We start from the raw sequence: 19477 nt of genomic DNA on the forward strand, positions 1-19477 counted from the left end.
CTAAGCTTGCTATTAGTGACATTTGTGCTGCGGCTACATGGTCTTCCCCGCACACCTTTATTTCCCACTACAAATTGGATGTGGCATCTAGAGGACGAGCTTCATTTGGTTCCACAGTGCTCAGGAGTGTTTTCCAATGAGCCACCCGGGATTTAGGTGCTAGGGACGCTGTCCCATCAGTACAGAATGTGGGTGAGATAGGATCACATAACATCTTTTAGTTATGTACTCACCATAACTTTAGATGTTTGGGATCCATCTCACCTACATTCCTAATAACCCACCCCCCTTCCCCCTTCCTTGGAGATCAGAGGATATCAGAAGGTCCGAATCCTGTTGTTTCATCTTGAAACATCTAACAATGTTATATAAACAAGTTGTGCATGTGTGCATGAATGCGGACAAACAAGATCTGGGGGATCAGTGGTGGTGTATCCTGGGATAAAGATAGCTCAGCCAATAAGAGGCCTCGCTCTATAGCATAAGCGTGCCGAGTCGGAGCCGAGGGATCGGCTCCGAGCCCATCAGTACAGAATGTAGGCGAGATAGGATCCCAAACATCTAAAGTTATGGTGAGTACATAACTAAAAGTTATAAACCTGTCCTTCTACCATATTTTATTTATCTGTTGATGAAGATTTAGGTCCTGGCACTGCAACTGAAGAGATCTATGACGTTCATGTCAACTAAGTCTGTAATGAGACAGAGATCTCCCAGTGAAAAGTCTGTAAGATATTAAATAAAGGGATAGCACTTCCATCCAATCTTGTTAGGCCAGGGGCTTTAGACATGTGATCTTTTTGGTTAGGAACCTTTGGGATTCTTACTAATTGCTTGGCATATTTAGTGAAATATGTCCTGAAGGGAGAGATGTACTTGATAATTGAGCTGATCATTGCTAAGTGTAAGGGAGTGATAACCCCTTTAGATATTGATAATATTCCTTGGCAATTAACTGTACTAAATTAAAGGATTTACAGACAACCGTACTTGTATGATGGTCAAAAGAAATGGAGTTGTCAACCTATGTCCCTAGGTCCTTGACTGCATTTTTCATTTTTTAGTGCTGTGTTGTCTGTATAATATGATAAGTTGAGGGTTTATCTACCAAAAGTGATAGTACTGCACTTTTTAGCATTTAAGTTGAGACCATTTTTAGCACACCAGGAGGTTACTAGAGTGAATTTATTGGGGGATGGGGGTTGAATGTCAGAGGGTGACTTAACAACTCCAGTTTGTAGTCCTCTGCAAATTGTCTGTTTGCTTGAAGATCTGAGAAGTAAGTGCTGAAAAGGAGAGGTCCCAGCATTGAGCTTCAAAATACACTGCTGATCGCTTTCATACTTTCTGATGAGGCACCCGCAACTTGCACTGTATGGGTTCTGTCTTTCAACCAGATTGATATCCATCTTATCACGTATAGGTAATTTTTTAAAGTATTTAGCTTCTGTGTGATGTCGTTATGGAGAATGGTGTGAAACGCCTTGGCTAGCTTAGGATATGCAGTATTACTACTTGGCCAGCCTTTGTCTCTGTTACTAGAGTCAATAGACATGATCTACCCTTCACTAAGCCATACTGCTGGAGGTCAAGTGTAATAAGATTCATGATATGTTCCATGGCTTTGCAAATGAGGCTCGTAAAACTGATATGTCTATAATTATGCAAGCCAGTTGTAAAGCCACCCTTAAAGAGGGGTATCACCACTGTGGTGTTTCGCTCGTCAGGGACACATCCAGTACCTAAACTTAAGTTAAACAGTTTAAGGCATGTATCTGCAAGGGCAAGTTTAAATTATTAATTAACCAACCAGGTATATTGCCTAGTCCCATGGAGAAAGTATTTTTGGTCTTGGTTAGTACTTTCAGTAAATAATCTTTGAAGATACTGGGGGAGTAAAGGATTCACATATTTCAGGGCTTTGGACAGAAGTTTCAGGAGTGAAAATGGCACTAAATTTATTTGCATGGATATTGGTAATGGCTGTTGGGTTAAAATAAGAGGTGTCATTATGAATAAGTTTAAAGCAATTTAAAGTATTGCCTCTTAGTTTTCTAACAACATGGCTAAACAAAGGTTTATAATTATCCTTGGCTTCAGAGACATACCTAAGTTCATGTGCTCCTTTAGTGGACCAGATTGTGTTCTTAATTTTTTTAAATGCATTTAATATTATCCTTGAGAAGAGAGGTTATGTTTCTACTAAATAATTTATGGTGTTTCTTCCATTTGTTGCATAGTTTATTTATGGCAATAGACCATCAGCATGGTATGTTTTTTTTTAATTTCCCTTGGTGCTTATTTCTGGGTGGGACTGCTAGCTTTATGCATTTTTCTAAATGGGTCTAGAATATTTTGTGAAGTTTGCTGTTGTATCAAAGTCAGGAGGTACAATCATAAGTGAGTTTTGATATTTCCTAATTGAGTAGGTTGAGGTTACCTTGTTTGTAGCCCTTAAATTCGGTGTGGTTGCTGTAGAGGCTTTTGGGAGTTTAAAGCACAAGGTCTTAAGTTTATAGTCAGCTTTCTCTTGGAAATGAGATACCAGAGGAGTAGTGTAAAAGGCAACCATATTTGTAAGAATTAGGCCAGGAATACTGTGTCCTCTGTTTATTTACCGTTTGATTAAGACACGTTTTGTTTATTAAGGGTATGAAGTTTTGGGCATATACACCTTTGGAGAAATAAGTGCCTCTGTTTACTGAAGGGTAGTTAAAGTCATCCAAAATAATGGAGTTTTTGCACCTAGAGACATCATTTAGAACTCTGAGGAATCTTATGTGGTCGCCATGGGACAAAGACTAGATTCTGCAACAAACTACTGGTTGCTAATTATACCTGCTAGAGTGACCTGTGGCTTAATACATTCACTTTGTGGGTCTCTAGGGTTCTGTCTGGAAGTGAAATGTTTCCTGACAAATATCCACCACAGTTGCACTTAGGGGTGGATGAAGATCTGAAGGTATGAAAAGTGCAAAACACCAGTAATTTGTGAGTGCTCGCTTTTCATTTAAACCAATTCTCGGTAACTATACAATGTCGTTCTTCTGTGCATTTATTTTTGTGCAAGATCTCCATGGTTCACTGTTGATAATATCTTTCTTCTCTGCATTTATTTTTGTGCAAGGCATCTATGGCTCACTGTTGATAATCATATCACTTGTTGGAACTCAGGGAAATTGTGTACAGCATTTAGGTAGGATAGAGCAAAATGTGTGTAGAGAAGAGGAAATGCTGTAGGTACAAGAACCAACACAGCATGCTTGATTTGGCAAACTTTACAAGCTACGTTATGTTTATAACTTGAACTGAAGGAATGTCTCATCTCATTTATCACCAGACCTTTTTTTTATTTATTTTTTTGTATAAATCCTTGTTCCTCTTTGAAACTGTTCAGAGGAGTTGCAGTATACCTTATATAACACAGCTGATAATAAACTAATATATGTCTGTACTGTCTTTTTTCCTTTCTTGCTGTCAGGAAAAAATAAAGTTGGTAAGCATTTTTTGAGAAATATTAAATTTCCACTTACATGTTCCTGTTGTAGTCATGTCTTTATAACTCTTTTTGTTAAACAGAAACTGGTCTTGGTTTGCTGTAGAAGGAATACATATTTGTGGTGCACCTAAGGACACCTGTATCTATCTATCTATCTATCTATCTATCTATCTATCTATCTATCTATCCATCTATCTATCCATCTATCTATCTATCTATCTATCTATCTATCTATCTATCTATCTATCTATCTATCCATCTATCTGCCTATCTATATGTCTATCTGTCTATCTACCTACTCATTTATTCACTGGGTAAGTCAACTGATACCAGACCCTTTCAGCCACAACGTTGGGCCATAAGGCAAATGCTAACACATTACGTACTTGTGTACATTTAGTGGTATACAGAGAATAACAAGGATACAGTGATTAAATGTTACATCAACAAATCTTTGTTTTTTCAATCACTGTTGATTTATGCATCTTGAACTTGGTAATATTTAGTAAGAAACATTAGATGTTAAGATGTCTTATCCACATAATTCTTTACATTACACAGGAACATTGTAGACAAAGTCCTGAACTGCAGCTGTTACTGTAAAGAATCTGTGACAAGCATATCATGCAGTGTCTTTAAAGCATGCACAGTTTTATTTCAACAATTTCAAATACTTTTTGTTTTTAAACATGGAAGATTGTCAGTTGAAGTAACATTAGTGGAAAGCTTGTTCCAGGATGCTGGGACAGATGTGTTGAATACTTTTCATAAGTAGATAAGGAAAATTGCGGAACGTGTCATTTTACCCTGTTATTGTCACTTAATGAGTAAGGTGTGCCATGTATCCTAAGTTTATTTGCTTAAGGTGGCCAGTATTATTTATTAAGATTATAGGTTAGGGTATTGCTTTAAGATGTCAGTCATGGGTTCATAGATTCATAGGTTTATACTAGGTCAGGATCTTTACAAGCCTTTCTGTGTAATCCAGCTCAGTTTTTCCTCGGGTTCCTGAGACACCTACATGCTGGGGTATGTTAATAAAGAGGTAGCTAAGGGTTATGGGGAAGGATATGTACTTGGAAATAATTTACTTACTGTCAACTTCTGCCCGTCAGAGACATGAGGGTCTGACCAAGAGGTGAATTTGCGATTTCCCATCCAGTGATCAAGGTTTTTTTGAATAAGGTCAGGAATGAACTCTGCTTCACATAGATGGGAAGCTTATTCCATAGCACGGGGCTCCTTTGAGAGATATAGCAGTTCCTCCAGAAGGTTCCATTTACATCACAGACAAAGTTCAGGTCATTGGATCTAGTGTTTTCGGTGCTGTTTGTCTTGCAGATGTGCATGAGATCCATCAGTGCTGGAACTGAGGATGCCTTATATGCTAGGCATAAATTTCTCTTAGTACCCTGTAGGAGGCTGAGTATATAGATAGGACCTTAAGGCTCTTAGTGCAGGACAGTGTATATTTATACCCTGGAGTCTCCTGATGAGGAATCTTTGAGGATGTTCCAACTGTTGTGGTTGTCTTGTTAGGTACATGCCAAAGAGGGAATTGTACTAAATGATGGGTCTGAAAAGGGATGAGTAGAATGATTATGTTACTTCCTCGGACCTCGATGCCATATCCTTGCTTATGAGTTGGGCAACATAGAGTGATTTTATACTGTCTTGGCTATGTGTTGGTTGAATGCCAGATTGCTGTCTACATATGTTCCCAGATCACTAGCTATCAGGTCAACTCTTTGGGGTGTTTTATTGATAAAGCAATTAACCTGGATGGTGGATTTCCCAAAGGGTACTATAATACATTTCTTTGCATTGAGTTTTAATCAGTGGCTTTCACACCAGACATTTCTTTGTATAAGACCTTCTTCTGCGATGTTGGTGTCCTGGAAAAATCTGTGTTAACTCCCAGTTTACCATCATCTGCGAACTTGGTGAGCCAGAGGCCTTTGACATTAGCCTTGACTTCCAAGAAGTAGATACCAAACAGGAGTGGGCACAACACAGAGCTCTAGAGTAATCTGATGATGACCAGTCTATTGGTGGAGGTGGTCTCACCAATACTGACTTCTTGGGTCCTATCTGTGAGCCAGCTGGGAGTCGAGAGAGTTATGGAGGGATTTATGCCTAGTTCTGAGAGTTTGTCAACAATACCTGAGTGGGGTATTGGACTGAACCCCTTGGCCAGGCCAAGGTAGGCAGTATGCACAGTTTTCCTCTCAGCCATAGCCACGGTGACCCTCTTGAAGAAGTCTACCAGGCTAAGTAGGCAAGACCTTCTCTTAACAAAGCTAAACTGGGATGGGTCCAATGTCTTTAGGTTGCCAATGTTCTTGAATATTTCTATGATAATTTGTTCCATGGCTTTGCATATTAAACTTGTGAGACTGATGGGTTTGTAATTCCTGGAGTCAGTTGATGGTCCACCCTTATGAAGAGTGATGATCGTTGTGGCCCTCCATTCATCATTCATTAGGAGGCAACCAGGGATATTGTCAGGGCCCATTGAAGCAGTGTTTTTAGCCTTAGCAAGTGCCTCCAGGACCTGCTTCCTGTTGATAATTGGGGGGTCTGTGCTAGAAGGGATTTCACAGGGGGTAGTGAGAGGAGCAGTGTATGAAGTTGGAGCTAAATTTGTCAGCCAGTAGATTTGCTGTGTCACCCCGGTCATTAAAGGTTTTACCATTTACCAGCAGTTCTGCACACTGTTGAGTATCACCTTTAATGTTTCTGACATAGCTGAAGAAGGTCTTGTTATTGTTCTTAGCCTGGGAGGCTATCCTGACCTCATAATTGGCCTTGTTGGACTTTATTACACCTCTTAGTTTTTGTGTTTAATTGAATCAGAGAACTGTTGTCTCTTTGAGAGTTGTTGTTTCTATTTTTGGTCATGTTTTTTTTTCTTTTGTTGTATAGTTTGTTAAGGTAAGGATTCCACCAGTGTGGTTTGTTTTTGGTTTAAGAGCTGGGCTTACGTCTTCTAGATACGGCAGCCTCATTGCTGCCATTTACATGCTTGTACAGGGTTTCTATAAATAGTCCTGCATAGATAGCTGTGATCACTGGGTTTGGAGGCACCGCAAATTTTGATGAACTGTCACTTAATGGAATGTAGTTTGCTTTAGAATAGTTCATAATTGTTCATAGGTTCATAGAGCAGTACTAGGCTAACTGCCCATGTGGGTCATTTTAAGCCTAGCCAATTACCCCATGTGAGAATCAAACCCTGCACCTTGTGTATGCAAGGTAAACACCTTAACCATTATGCCAACCTCCCACCCACAGGTTTAGTTGGGTTTACTGGGTTGATTTTTATTTTGAGGGAGACAGATTTGTGGTCCGACTTCACCTTTTATTTTGAGGGAGACAGATTTGTGGTCCGACCACCAATGAGGAAGTGACACAGGGAGGGATGTAATCCATGACTGTCCACTGATAGGAATGATAGTGAGAATTTTAGTATGATCTTGTATGATCTTGTTGGCATGTAGATGTCAGGATCTATGCGTCCTGTCAGGAGTACCTTATTTTTTTTAGCCTGTTAGCCATCACTGAAATTGTCCTTAGATACTGCGCTGTGTTCGAACTCTGCTGCTTTATGTGAGTTACACCTCTTGCACAGTGTAGACAGATCAGTAAGGAAATGGTGATGCAGCATAGCAAGTCTTCTAACCCCTTCCTGCCCTGGCTAATCTTGTACTGGCACCCTTTTTGTTTCAACTTTATGTGATGCTTTATAGCCTGACCCATGGTTTTTCACATCCAATATGCAATATAAATATACTGGAAGACACACCAGAGTATTACAATAAGTAGAATCTGGCAAATTATTTGGAAAAGCAGAAACATTATACCTTCATGTGCTAAATATGTAGGAGTTTATGTGTGTCTTATGAAGGACCCTAATGTCATATGTAGTTTTCAAGAGTTAGCATTGCTTAACAAATAATCTTTGTAAAATACTTAAACCTGACTTGCCAAATATCAAAATTATTGGGCCAGTAATACTGCAATGGAGAACATTTTTTGGTTCCTGTTCAGATGTCATTTAACTGGTCCAGCTCCCCAGTGCCCCACATCCACACTGCATGTACCAGCTTATTTCCTGTCCCTCTCAAACTCTGGTATTGCTGGAGCCAGTCATGGATCCTAAGGACATCCTGGGGGCTTGGTCCTCTTTGCATCCGTACTATTTTTTTTATCCTCGTTATGTTGCCCACCCACTCCCTTCCCCACCTCCCACTGTCATCATCCGAGGGCACCTCTCCTCTTTGGATCACACCTCCCTTAAGGGAGCAGCATCGATGAATGACCTTCCACCAATGATGGGCACTCCCATTCCTCTCTGCCACTCTGTAAGTTGCCAGAATGATTAATTGAACCCATAGTCAGGGCTTTATCACTCTATGTCACTGGAGCAGCTCATCTGTGAACAACTTTGTCCTCAATGAGGTACTAAGGCAACAGTGATGAGGGTGGTGCAGTGCAGCAGGGGGAACAGATGTGAGAGGGTAGTACCACTTATACTTAACAGTTCCTGGAATTTGTGGGAATTTACTTCCTGTCATGGACCATTCCTGAAGTGGCAGAAAAGTTGTGGTGAGTACGCAGACAACAAGGTATATGCTTTACTTTTAGTCAGATCCACAGTGACATTCATGAGGGTGTGGACAAGTGGCAAAACATTAAGGGAGATGGTATGTTAAGGCACTTAGAAGGGCAGACTAGATAGGCTTCTCTTTTTTTTTCTATCAGGCAAATTGTAATGCAATGAAATGCATTTCATAGTTAATGAGGGTGTGACATGGCAGGCATATGCTAGCACAGTTATAATCCATCTGTGCAGAAAATACCACATCAGGAATAAGTGGCATGTTGTCTGGTCACCATTTAATGAGGCTGCATTGATGTGCAGTACACATTAATGTTTATAAAGACAGCTATAGTAACGAGGTGCTGCTTTGCATGGGTAACCGTACCTTTTATGTTTGTCATCGCAGGACTCTTGTATACAGCATGTGGTAGCTTCACAGTGGGGTACATAACCTTGTATGGGTTTCGGGATTATATTTTGTGGGTTCTGATGCTTAAGCTGCATGTTTAAATTTTCTTATTTATTTTTGCCAGTGTCTGATATACAGCTTTTTCAGCAACTATAGCAGGACATTGTAACACAATTGTCAGAGATATACCATGCAGTTTTAACATTATAGTAGCCACACTGGATAATGCTCTGCATGAGATATTCACGCTGTTTTTCCAGGCTGTGGTGACCTAGGCTGTGTTATGGAAGTACAAGCCATAACCAGAGGTACATATGACTTAATTATTAGTAGAACTTAACAACCTTTAGTGTAATTCACATATTCACCAAATACGTACATCATGTACTCTCTCTGGGTTCTGTGCTAATACATGTGAGATTATACCGTCTAACTAACGAAGTAACAGTTGTAAAGATTGTCTTGAGTTGAGCCTTGAGTTTATTCACCAAATACGTACATCATATACTCTGTCTGGGTTCTGTGCTAATACATGTGGTAACAAAGTAACAGTTGTAAAGATTGTCTTGAGTTGAGTTGTAAAGATTGACTTGAGTTACTACATTTCCTAGAAATGAAAGCATTCTGCCTTGGATACATGCATGCAGCTATACTTGCCTAGCATACTTTGATGATTCTTTCTACTGTTTTGTAAGTGCATTGAGTGGTGACTTTGTGTTTCAGAATAATGTGTATGGTACAACTAGTAACATTACATTTTTGCAATTTTTCATTTCCACTCCACAAGCCCAAACCTTTTTTGGGATCATAGTTGTTCTGGGAATATGTGCAAGCCTTGTGTAGTGTATTACTGTGAACATAAATTGTTTTGGATGTTGGTCCATTAAGTAGGAACACACTGCATAAAAGGAATGTAGCACAGGACTTGGCAGATATCTGTAGTATAAATCTTCTTTTTTTTTCATTCTTCCTTTTCTATGAATAATGTATAGATGTTCATCGTGTTTCACTGTTGCAGTCATTACTCTTGGGTTATCCTGCTGGCAGGCTACCCGCAGTCGGCCAGAATTCCAAAGTCTAGGTCCAGTGCCGGTTGCTGTCGCCTCCTCCCTGACGTCAGTGCGCCAGGGGTATAAAAGATGCAGCTGACGCCATTTTCTTCAGTCTTTCTTGCTGCGCGGTGCCCGAAGCAAAAGCAGTTTGCAAGTGCCGGTCGGCCGACTCCTGAGATTTACAAATCTGAATTTCAGAACCGAAGTCGTCATTAAAGCTAAGTACCCCGTTGGGGAAACTTTTTCTTGCTCCAGACCGATGTCAGAAAAAGTTAACAATTGTATTTCTTGTGGGAAGCAAATGCCTCATAAGGATTTTCACTCTTACTGTATTCCTTGTCTAGGCCCTGATCACAACGTTGCTAGCTGTCGGTTTTGAGCTAGATTCAACCAACGCACTATCAAGCATCAGTTTGATTTTGCATTTCATTACTTGGCCGAAGATTTAATTATATAATGCCGGCTGAACAGCCGACAACCGGAGTTTACAAAAAACGCAAGGACAAGGATAGGCGTCCGAGGTCCAAAACCGACGACAAAGCCTCTTCTAGGCCATTTGCCAGTTCCCAGTGAGGTGCTTTCACAGCCCCTGGCACCCGCTACCGACTCCCACGTGGAGCCGACTGGGCCTCTGGAAACTCAAGGTATTGGACACTTGGAAATCAATCCCTCAGATGGGTCCGGAGCCGCTGAGCAGGCATCGGCTTCTGAGGGTGTCTTCAGACCTACACAACTATATGATGTCCTTCATGGATGCATCTGCAGTCATAACAACTGTTCTCCTATTCAGACTTCCATGCCTAAAAAATAGATGCTCAAAATGGCCGAAGACCTAATTACTCTGATCAGGGGCTCCCATCCCCCTCCTGATAAGAGGCCTAGGCAAGAGATTCTTCTGATAAGGTATCTATTTCCTCTGATTCCTCTTCTGAACAGGATTATTCCATGCTTCCCTATGAGGATTCTGATGCTGAAGAATCCATTCCTTCAGCCTCTCCTCCTGAGGACTATTCTTTTGGGGAAACACTGCATACTATGAGGGAGCATTTCCACTGGGAGAGCCAGGATTATTCTGAGTCTAAGAAAAGGCTCAGAGACTTCCTGCTTCTTCCTCAGCACAGAACCCTTACTATTCCTTCTATCCTAGACATTGTAGATGATGTATTTTCAGAGTCCGGACTGTTCCCTGACTCTTTACCCCCTGCACCTGCTAAGCCAAACAGATACTACAAGGTCCCAGATTCTCATAAATTCCTATATAAAAACCCCGCTGCTGACCCAGAAACTATTTGTCAGGGTCCCAAGGGGGTTAAAGCTTCCACTGCAAAAAACCCGGTCCCCTCTGATCTGATAGGGATTCTAGGGCTCTAGACAGATGGGGGAAAAAAGTTTACACTTCTGCCACCCTGGCTGTAAGGGCTTTAAATTGTCAATTTCATATGCTTAAATATCAGCAATATTTAATGTCACTACTTAAACAGAAAATGTTGACAAATACTGAATGTTCAGAGAACAAGGAATTGCAGGATTTATTGCATGCAACTGAACCAGTTGGAAAGCATACTTTGCAATGTGGTTATGATTCACTGGAGGCCTCTTGCAGGGCCGCTGTTACAGGTTCTGTTATTAGAAGGCATGCTTGGTTAAAGGAACAAAATCTGCCTGATCATGTTAAAGCAAAATTATTGGATGCACCATTACTGCATGATATTTACTTTGGTACTAAAGCAGAAGAGGTGTTGAAAAAAATGGAGGATAAAGCAAAATCTATGCAAACAGTCAAGGATTTCTTACAGGTACAGCCACCCAGGTTTAGCAGGAACTGGCCTTCTAAAAATTGGTCCTTTCCAGTCTCAGACAAACCACAAAGAGGCAGATACAGACGTCCCAGAGGCAGATCTCAGCCCCCATGCTCATACAGGCCTAAACAATGGGGTGCTCCTACCTCCAAAAGCGGAAAAGACAAATCACAGCCTTACAGGAAACAGTCCCAATGACTTTCCTTTACCAGTTCCAAGCAGTTTTCTTTTGACAGCCCCCTTAGGGAGAAAACTAGCACTTTTTTCTTCAAATTGGCAAATGGTTACCCAAGACAAATGGGTTCTGAACATAGTGTCCCAAGGCTACAGGTTCCACTTTCACACCCTACCAAGGTCAAAGGGCATGCCAGACCTGCCACACAATCAATGGGCAGAGGCACAAAAACAAATTACAGCCCTCATGGACATGAGGGCCATTCAGCAAGTACCACAACAAGAGCAAGGGCAAGGATTTTACTCCAGACTTTTTCTAGTACCCAGGAAGGACAAAACCTGGAGACCAATTCTGGACCTGTCTATACTAAATACGTTTCTGGAAGTTCCAAAATTCAAAATGTTGACTCTTCAGCAGCTACTGCCCATGCTGGGCAAGAGGGCATGGCTCGTAACTTTGGACTTAAAGGAGGCATACCTGCATGTCCCAATCAGAAGATAATTCAGATTCATAGCTGACTCAATGCATTACCAATTCTCTGCACTGCCCTTTGGCTTATCTGCTGCGCCCAGGGTCTTTACAAAATGCCTGGCACCAGTAATTGTGTTTTGCAGACAAAAAGGAATTCAAATATATCCCTACTTGGACGACTGCCTAATTCAAGCAGAGAACAAAGACAATCTTCTAAAGCATCTGGCATTTGTAAAAAGATTACTAATTGCCCTAGGGTACACAGTAAATGAAAAGAAATCAAACCTAGTGCCCTCTCAAGAGATAATATTCCTGGGTGCAAGCTTAAATACAACTGCCCAGATGGCTTATCTCATGCCAGACAATCAAAAACAACTGACTACTTACTTCAAGAAATTGGCAACAAAAGCCCTCTTATCTGCAAGGAAAATCCTGCAGGCCTTGGGTTTCATGGCATCCTGCATTCTACTAATTCCATATGCCAGACTGCATATGAGGAAACTACAATGGTATCTGAAAAGTGTTTGGACTCAGCATTGCCACAGCCTGGAGACAGTAATTGCACTCATTCCCTGCCTACAACAGGAGTTTCGATGGTAGGAGAAGCCTGTCACCACAACAAGGGTCTGCCATTTAATTTACGCACAGCCAGACAGACACTGACAACGGATGCATCAGATTATGCCTGGGGGGCCCATATGGCAGGAAAATTTATTCAGGGCACATGGCCTGCAAACCAGATGCATCTTCAAATCAATCAAAAAGAGATGCTAGCTGTTCAAAATGCCCTGACAGCTTTCAAGGACCTGCTTCATCCAGGACAATTACTGATAAAGATGGACAACCCTACGGTCATGTGGTACATAAACAAGCAGGGAGGTACTCATTCCTACCCCCTCTGCAGACAAGCAATGACCTTATGGGACACAGCATTGGCTTTTCAAGTTCACCTGCAAGCACAATTTCTGCCAGGAAAAACAAACACTCTGGCAGACGAACTAAGCAGAAACCTCATGGATCCCCATGAATAGAAACTGGATCCACAAGTCTTCGAGATGATAATAAGGAAATGGGGATGCCCAGACATAGATCTATTTGCCTCCCCTCACAACTGCCATTTGCAGAGATTTTTCACAAGGTTTTACCACAAGCAAGCATGGAAAGTGGATGCCCTATCATTCAGCTGGAAAAATCTAACAGTATATGCTTTTCCCCCACTGCCTCTCCTTCCCAGAGTACTCCTAAAGGTCAGACAAGAGAAGCCAAAAATGATTCTGATTGCACTAGACTGGCCACGCCAGCACTGATATCCAGTCCTAAAGAGCTTGTCTCAAGGTCCAGCATGGATATTGCCTCAAACTTCTCACTTGCTGACCCAACAAAACAATCAGATCCTGCACAGCCAACTCAGGACCTTAAATCTGGCAGCATGGTGGATAATGCAGCCATTCAGAAAACTCCTCTTTCAAAAGCTGTTATGGATTTTATCTTGGAGGCCAGGAGGCCCAGTACCAGAAAATCTTATGCAGAGAAATAGAAAAGATTCTGTGCTTGGAACCAGAAACAAGGCATTGACACGTCTGTACCAAATATTCCTCAGATTTTACAATACCTAACTGAGATGCTGAACAAAGGCCTTTCCTTCTCATCAATTAAGATTCATGCCTCTGCCATTTCTGCACATTACAATATGGAACCACCTATCTTTTCTCATCCCTTAATAAGGCAGTACCTCAGAGGGGCCAAAAACATTAGGCCTCCAAGGAGAGCACCAATCCCGGCCTGGGACCTCAATTATGTTTTGGAAAAACTCACACTGCCTCCCTTCGAGCCAGCATCAACAGCGGATATTAAATTCTTATCCTGGAAAACAGCTCTGCTCCTAGCCATAACCTCTGCAAGGTGAGTCTCAGAGTTACAAGCACTCATGGCTGTGGAACCTTTCATCATTTTTCATTCAGACAGGGTTTCTCTGAGGACAAATCCTACATTTATGCCTAAGGTGGTGTCCAGTGTGGCCCTCAATCAAACCATTCACTTGCCTACCTTTTACCCAAATCCACAGAACAAGGGTGAGAAAATTCTGCACTCCTTGGACATACACAGGCAGTTACGCTTCTGCTTGGACAGAACTAAAGCTTTCAGAAAGACTGAGCAACTTCTAGTGTCATATGCTGCAGGATCACAAGGAAAGGCTATCTCAAAACAGACTATTTCTAAATGGATAGGTCATTGCATCCGTTTCTGCTATTCTCAACATGGCAAATCAGTGCCTAAGGGCATTAGGCCACATTCCACCAGAGCAGCAGCCACTTCAGCAGCCTTCCTCAGAGGAGTACCAACCAAAGAAATCTTAGAAGCTGCAACTTGGAGTTCAGTGCACACCTTTACCAAGCACTACCACTTGCCTCTCTACTCTAAGTCCAGAGCAGGTTTCACCACTGCAGTTCTGCAGGGCCTCATAGCCTCTCTTAATCCTATTTAGCACAGCCACCCATCCTCAGCTTTGGGATTCTACCCAAGAGTAATGACTGCAACAGTGAAACACAATGAACACAGTACAGTTGTGTACCTACCATAAATGTAGATGTTCGAGTGTTTTCACTGTTGCAGTCCAGGTTACCCACCCACCATCCCCCTTCTCTTTGCTGGGACTTATCTGCACTTCTCTATTCTTTGCAACCTTTTTGGTGTATTTGCTTGTAGATGAAGGAAATGTTATTTTTGTGCATGTATTTCTTATTGGTATATTTTTCAGCCTACCTATTTGGGGCACCTGACATCTGGGGCAAGAAAAACTGAAGAAAATGGCGTCGGCTGCATCTTTTATACCCCTGGTGTACTGACGTCAGGGAAGAGGCGACAGCAACCGATGCCGGACCTAGGCTTTGGAATTCTGGCCGACTGCGGGTAGCCTGCCAGCAGGATAACCCAAGAGTAATGACTGCAACAGTGAATACACTCGAACATCTACATTTATGATAGTTACACAACTGTACTTTATATGTCCCTTGTATAAATGTACCAATCCAATTTGCCAACCATATTTTTACATCATCTACCTGCTGTTTAGCTGGAATATTTCAAAAGTCGTATCCTGATGTGACTTCATCCTTTTCTCTCTAGTGAAATTAAACACTTCTTTGTACATGGTCAAATTGTTCTTTATCTTTCTGTTGTAGAAGAGCTCTGCCTCATGCAAGTGCTTTCAGTGTATTTTTGCATTTTTTGCTGCTGTGATCTTAGATCTTTGCAGTCAATTCACAACATACTTTATGATTTATATTTCTCAAATTGTTTAACTTCTTTTTTTGTCAAAAGTCATTTGATCACCCTGTCTCCACAGTGGTAAAAAGGGCTTTCTATATTGCTCATCTCATAAGTAAGGGCATTTTCTCCAGAAAAAAAGAAGTTATAACCTCTCTGTACTCTTCCTCATCAGGCCAATAATTGAGTGCAGCTCCCCTTTTGGTATGTACCTTTCCAAGCACCTGCAGCAATTGGAGAGACCACAAAGGGTCTTCACAAGGAAAATTCAAGGTCTTCAGCATCTGTCCTATGTGGATCATCTGAAATCATTGTCGTGTTATTCTGTTTCATTCTGACTACTCAGTGGCAGTCTCTGCCTTGCATATAAGGCAGTCTCTGACCCTGCTTTATTGGAAATACTGCATATTCGCTAGTCAAATGATACATGAGTTACTCTCTCTAAAGACCTTAACCTAGTATGTGACATTAATAGATCCTGCTGGAGGAAAGAGTAGTCACCCAGAGGTTACCACACCTTTGGAACGTACTCCCTCTTTACGTCAAACAGAGCACGTCATTGGCCCTCTTCAGATGCAGTCTGGATGATTGGATGGGTAACCCTGAGTTCAATCTTTTTTCATTTTTCCAAGTCTTTTGGGTTTCTAGCACCATGACGGGAATGGACCCCATTCCTAAGTCAGAGTATGATTAAAGTTCATGAAATTAGTATTATTTCACTCTTTAATGTTAGCCAAAAGTGCTCTTCACAGTTTCCCGCAATGTGCCCAGCAATGACTCCTGCAATTCATACGGTGTTACATGAATTGGTAACATATCTAAATATGATTGTAAATTCTTTTTTATAAGACCAGTTGCTCCTACTACTATTGAAACTGTCTGGGTATCTTTCTTCCACATGGCTCTCGTTTCTGCCTGCAGATCAAGGTATTTTATGACTTTGTGTCTCTCTGTATTCAAGACACTGTAGTCACTAGGTGTGGCAATTTCAATGATCAATGCTACTTTTGTCTTCTTTTCTAGGATCACTATGTCCGGTTTTCTAGCATCTATCTTTTGGACTGTTAGTATTGGGTGATCCCATGTGATGTAAACTTCATCATTTTCTATGATTCTCTGTGGCTCATGTTTCCAATGTTTTTCAGCCACTTTGATACCATAATGTTTGCACAATCTCCAGTGTAACAATCTCGCCACATTATTATGCCTTTCAGTATACAGTCCCTCTGCCATTAGAGCATCGCAACCAGCAATAAGGTGTGTAACTGTTTCCAACTTGGTTCCACAAAACCTACATATATCTGATGTCCTTCAAGAGTGCAACTGCAGTCATAACATATGGGTTGTCCTGCCTCAGGCAGCCCTCGGTCAGCCGGATTCCAAAGTCTGGGTCCGACGTCGGCTGATGTCGCATTTCTCTCCGACGTCAGAGCGGCTGGAGTATATAAGCATCAGCCAACGCCATTTTCTTCAGTCTTTCTTGCCGCGCGGTGCCCTAAGCAGAAGCAGTTCGCAAGTGCCGGTCGGTCAGCTCCTGTATTCTTCGAATCCGAAGTCTTCAAAAAAGCTAAGTACCCCGTTGGGGACCTTTTCTTGCCTCAGCCGATGTCAGAAATTACTGAAAAAGTTAACAATTGTCTGTCTTGTGGTAAACAAATACCTCATAAGGATTTCCACTCTTACTGTCTTCCTTGCCTTGGCCCAGACCACGACGTCTCGGCCTGTGTCGCCTGTGCTCGCTTCAATAAGCGCACTCTCAGGTGCCGGGCGGAGTTCGCTGAAGACTTTTTCGGCGATGAATTTGCTTATACAATGCCGTCGGAACTTCCGACATCGCAGACTCCTAAGAAACGAAAAGACCGGGACCGACATCCTCGGCCCGCGTCTTCCACCGACTCCACGCCAAAACCTACCGCGAGTGCTCCGGTTCCCCCTGAGACGGTTATTTCACCGCTCCGAACCGAAGACACCGCATTACCGATACCTCCGACACCGGAGGCCACACCGACGCCAGTTATAGATTTTCCTCCGGATACTGAAACCGAGGAAATGCCCGAGACCATTGCTGTAGATAAGGTCACTCCTGCACGTGGAGCTGCTAGGCCTCCTATGGCCATGTCTATTAAGGCCTACACATGTGCTAAGGCAGCCAGCAAGATCAAGCACCTTACTGCTAAAGCCTTACCTCAGCCTACTCCTGAAACACAAATCATGACTATCGCCGCAGACTTAATTTCCATGATTAGAGGTTCACAGGCCCATCCTGAGAGAGGATCACAGCCTCCTTCTGATAAGAGGCCCCAGGTTGAACCCTCTGACCCTATCCCTTCAGATGAAGATTCTGAGGACTCTGTTCACTCCAATGGCCAGGAAGAGCTCTTCCAGACCTATGAGGACTCGGATGCAGAGGATTCCATCCCCTCGGCCTCCCCTCCTGAGGATATTTCTTTTGGGGAAGTTCTGCATACCATGAGGGAACATTTTAAGTGGCAAGTCCAGGAATATTCTGATTCCAGAAAGCGCCTTCGAACCTTCCTTAAAAAGCCCCAACACAGGCCCCTGGCTATACCTCCTGTGCTTGATGTTTTGGATGACCTATACTCTGACTCCAGTGTTACCCCGGATACTCTTCCTCCTGCCCCAGCCAAGCCAGACAGATATTATAGGGTCCCAGAAACACATTCTCATTTCTTTAGGGCCCATGCTGTTGATTTAGAAACTATTTCTCAGGGACCTAAAGGGGTTTCAGGATCCACCTCCAAAAATCCTTTGCCTTCCAACAGGGAAGCTAGGTCATTAGAGAGATGGGGGAAAAAGGTCTACACCTCCACTACTTTATCTATGAGAGCTCTGAATTGCCTCTTTCATATGTTTCAATATCAGGATTACCTGTTAGATGATTTACAGAAAACATTGGCCTCTCCTGAACCTTTAGGCAGGATGTCTTTGCAGGAAGCTGTACATAATTCTCAGTAAGTCAGCAATCACTTTCTGCAGTGTGGATATGATGCATTGGAAGCTTCATGTAGGGCAGCTATGACAGGGGCGGTCATTCGTAGACATGCATGGTTAAAGAGCAACCTCTACCAGATCATGTTAAGGCAAAACTTCTTGATGCACCCTTGGAAAAGAACAAGCTTTTTGGTGCTAATGCTAAAGATGTGTTAAAGTCCATCGAGGAAAAAGCAAAATCAGTTCAGACGGTCAAAGATTTCCTCCAGGTTCAGCCACCCAGATTCAGCAGGAATTGGCCTTCTAAAAACTGGTCCTTTCCTAATCCTGAAAGATTTCAAAGGGGTAAAAACAGGCGTGGCCAAGGAAGAGGACAATACAGAGGTTCTTACAGGGGACGTCAATGGCAACCAACAAACCAAAGAAGTGACACAGGGGTCTCCCCTGCCCCACAGGGACAATCTCAATGACTTTCCACTACTTCCGCTCACCAAGGAGCAAATAGAAGCTCCCTTGGGCGGAAAATTATCTCTGTTTTCAGACAATTGGCACAGACTGACAAAGGACAAATGGATTTTGGACATTGTAGACCAAGGTTACAGGTTCCACTTTCATACCTTACCAAGAAAACAAGGCATGCCAAACCTACCACAAAACCAGAGGGCAGAGGCTATCAAGCAAATTTCTCTGCTTGCTCAGATCAAAGCAATAGAAAGAGTTCCACAACAAGAACAAGGCCAGGGGTTTTACTCAATACTGTTCCTTGTTCCAAGAAAAGAAACTCAATGGAGACCAATACTGGATTTGTCCGCATTAAACACCTTTCTCATAGTACCAAAGTTCAAAATGCTGACTCTACAGCAACTCCTTCCCATGCTGGGCAAGGGGTCTTGGCTGATTACTCTGGACCTCAAGGAGGCATACCTGTATGTCCCTATCAGACACAGCTGCAGAAGATACCTCAGATTTCTTGCAGGGCCAGAGCATTATCAATTCTCGGCATTGCCATTTGGCTTATCTACTGCCCAGAGTATTCACAAAATGCCTGGCTTCAGTAATTGCTCATTGCAGGCTCCAGGGGATCCAAATTTACCCGTACCTGGACGACTGCCTCATACAAGCGGACGACAAATTGATTTTGACAAAAAACTTGAACTATGTCATACAATTGCTACAGGCTCTGGGATACACAGTCAACTTCCAAAAGTCAAGACTTCAACCATCCCAGCAAATAACCTTCTTAGGAGCCA

General features: G+C 42.3%; 1 protein-coding gene across 5 annotated transcripts in view; it reads left to right on the forward strand.

The window, feature by feature from the left end:
- Positions 1-19477, forward strand: part of KIAA1549 (KIAA1549 ortholog) — a 2575340-nt gene that overhangs the window by 1952290 nt on the left and 603573 nt on the right. For 2 of the 5 annotated variants that reach the window (XM_044088205.1, XM_044088208.1), the window contains one exon: positions 3482-3496. The exons of the other annotated variants lie outside the window; for them this stretch is intronic. In XM_044088205.1, coding sequence (XP_043944140.1) covers positions 3482-3496 — 15 coding nt within the window. The remainder of the gene's footprint in view (positions 1-3481; positions 3497-19477) is intronic. 5 annotated transcript variants of the gene reach the window in all.

The sequence above is a fragment of the Protopterus annectens genome, chromosome 11.part0 (assembly GCF_019279795.1).
Source record: "Protopterus annectens isolate FY-2018-M chromosome 11.part0, PAN1.0, whole genome shotgun sequence".
Lineage (NCBI taxonomy): Eukaryota > Metazoa > Chordata > Ceratodontiformes > Protopteridae > Protopterus > Protopterus annectens.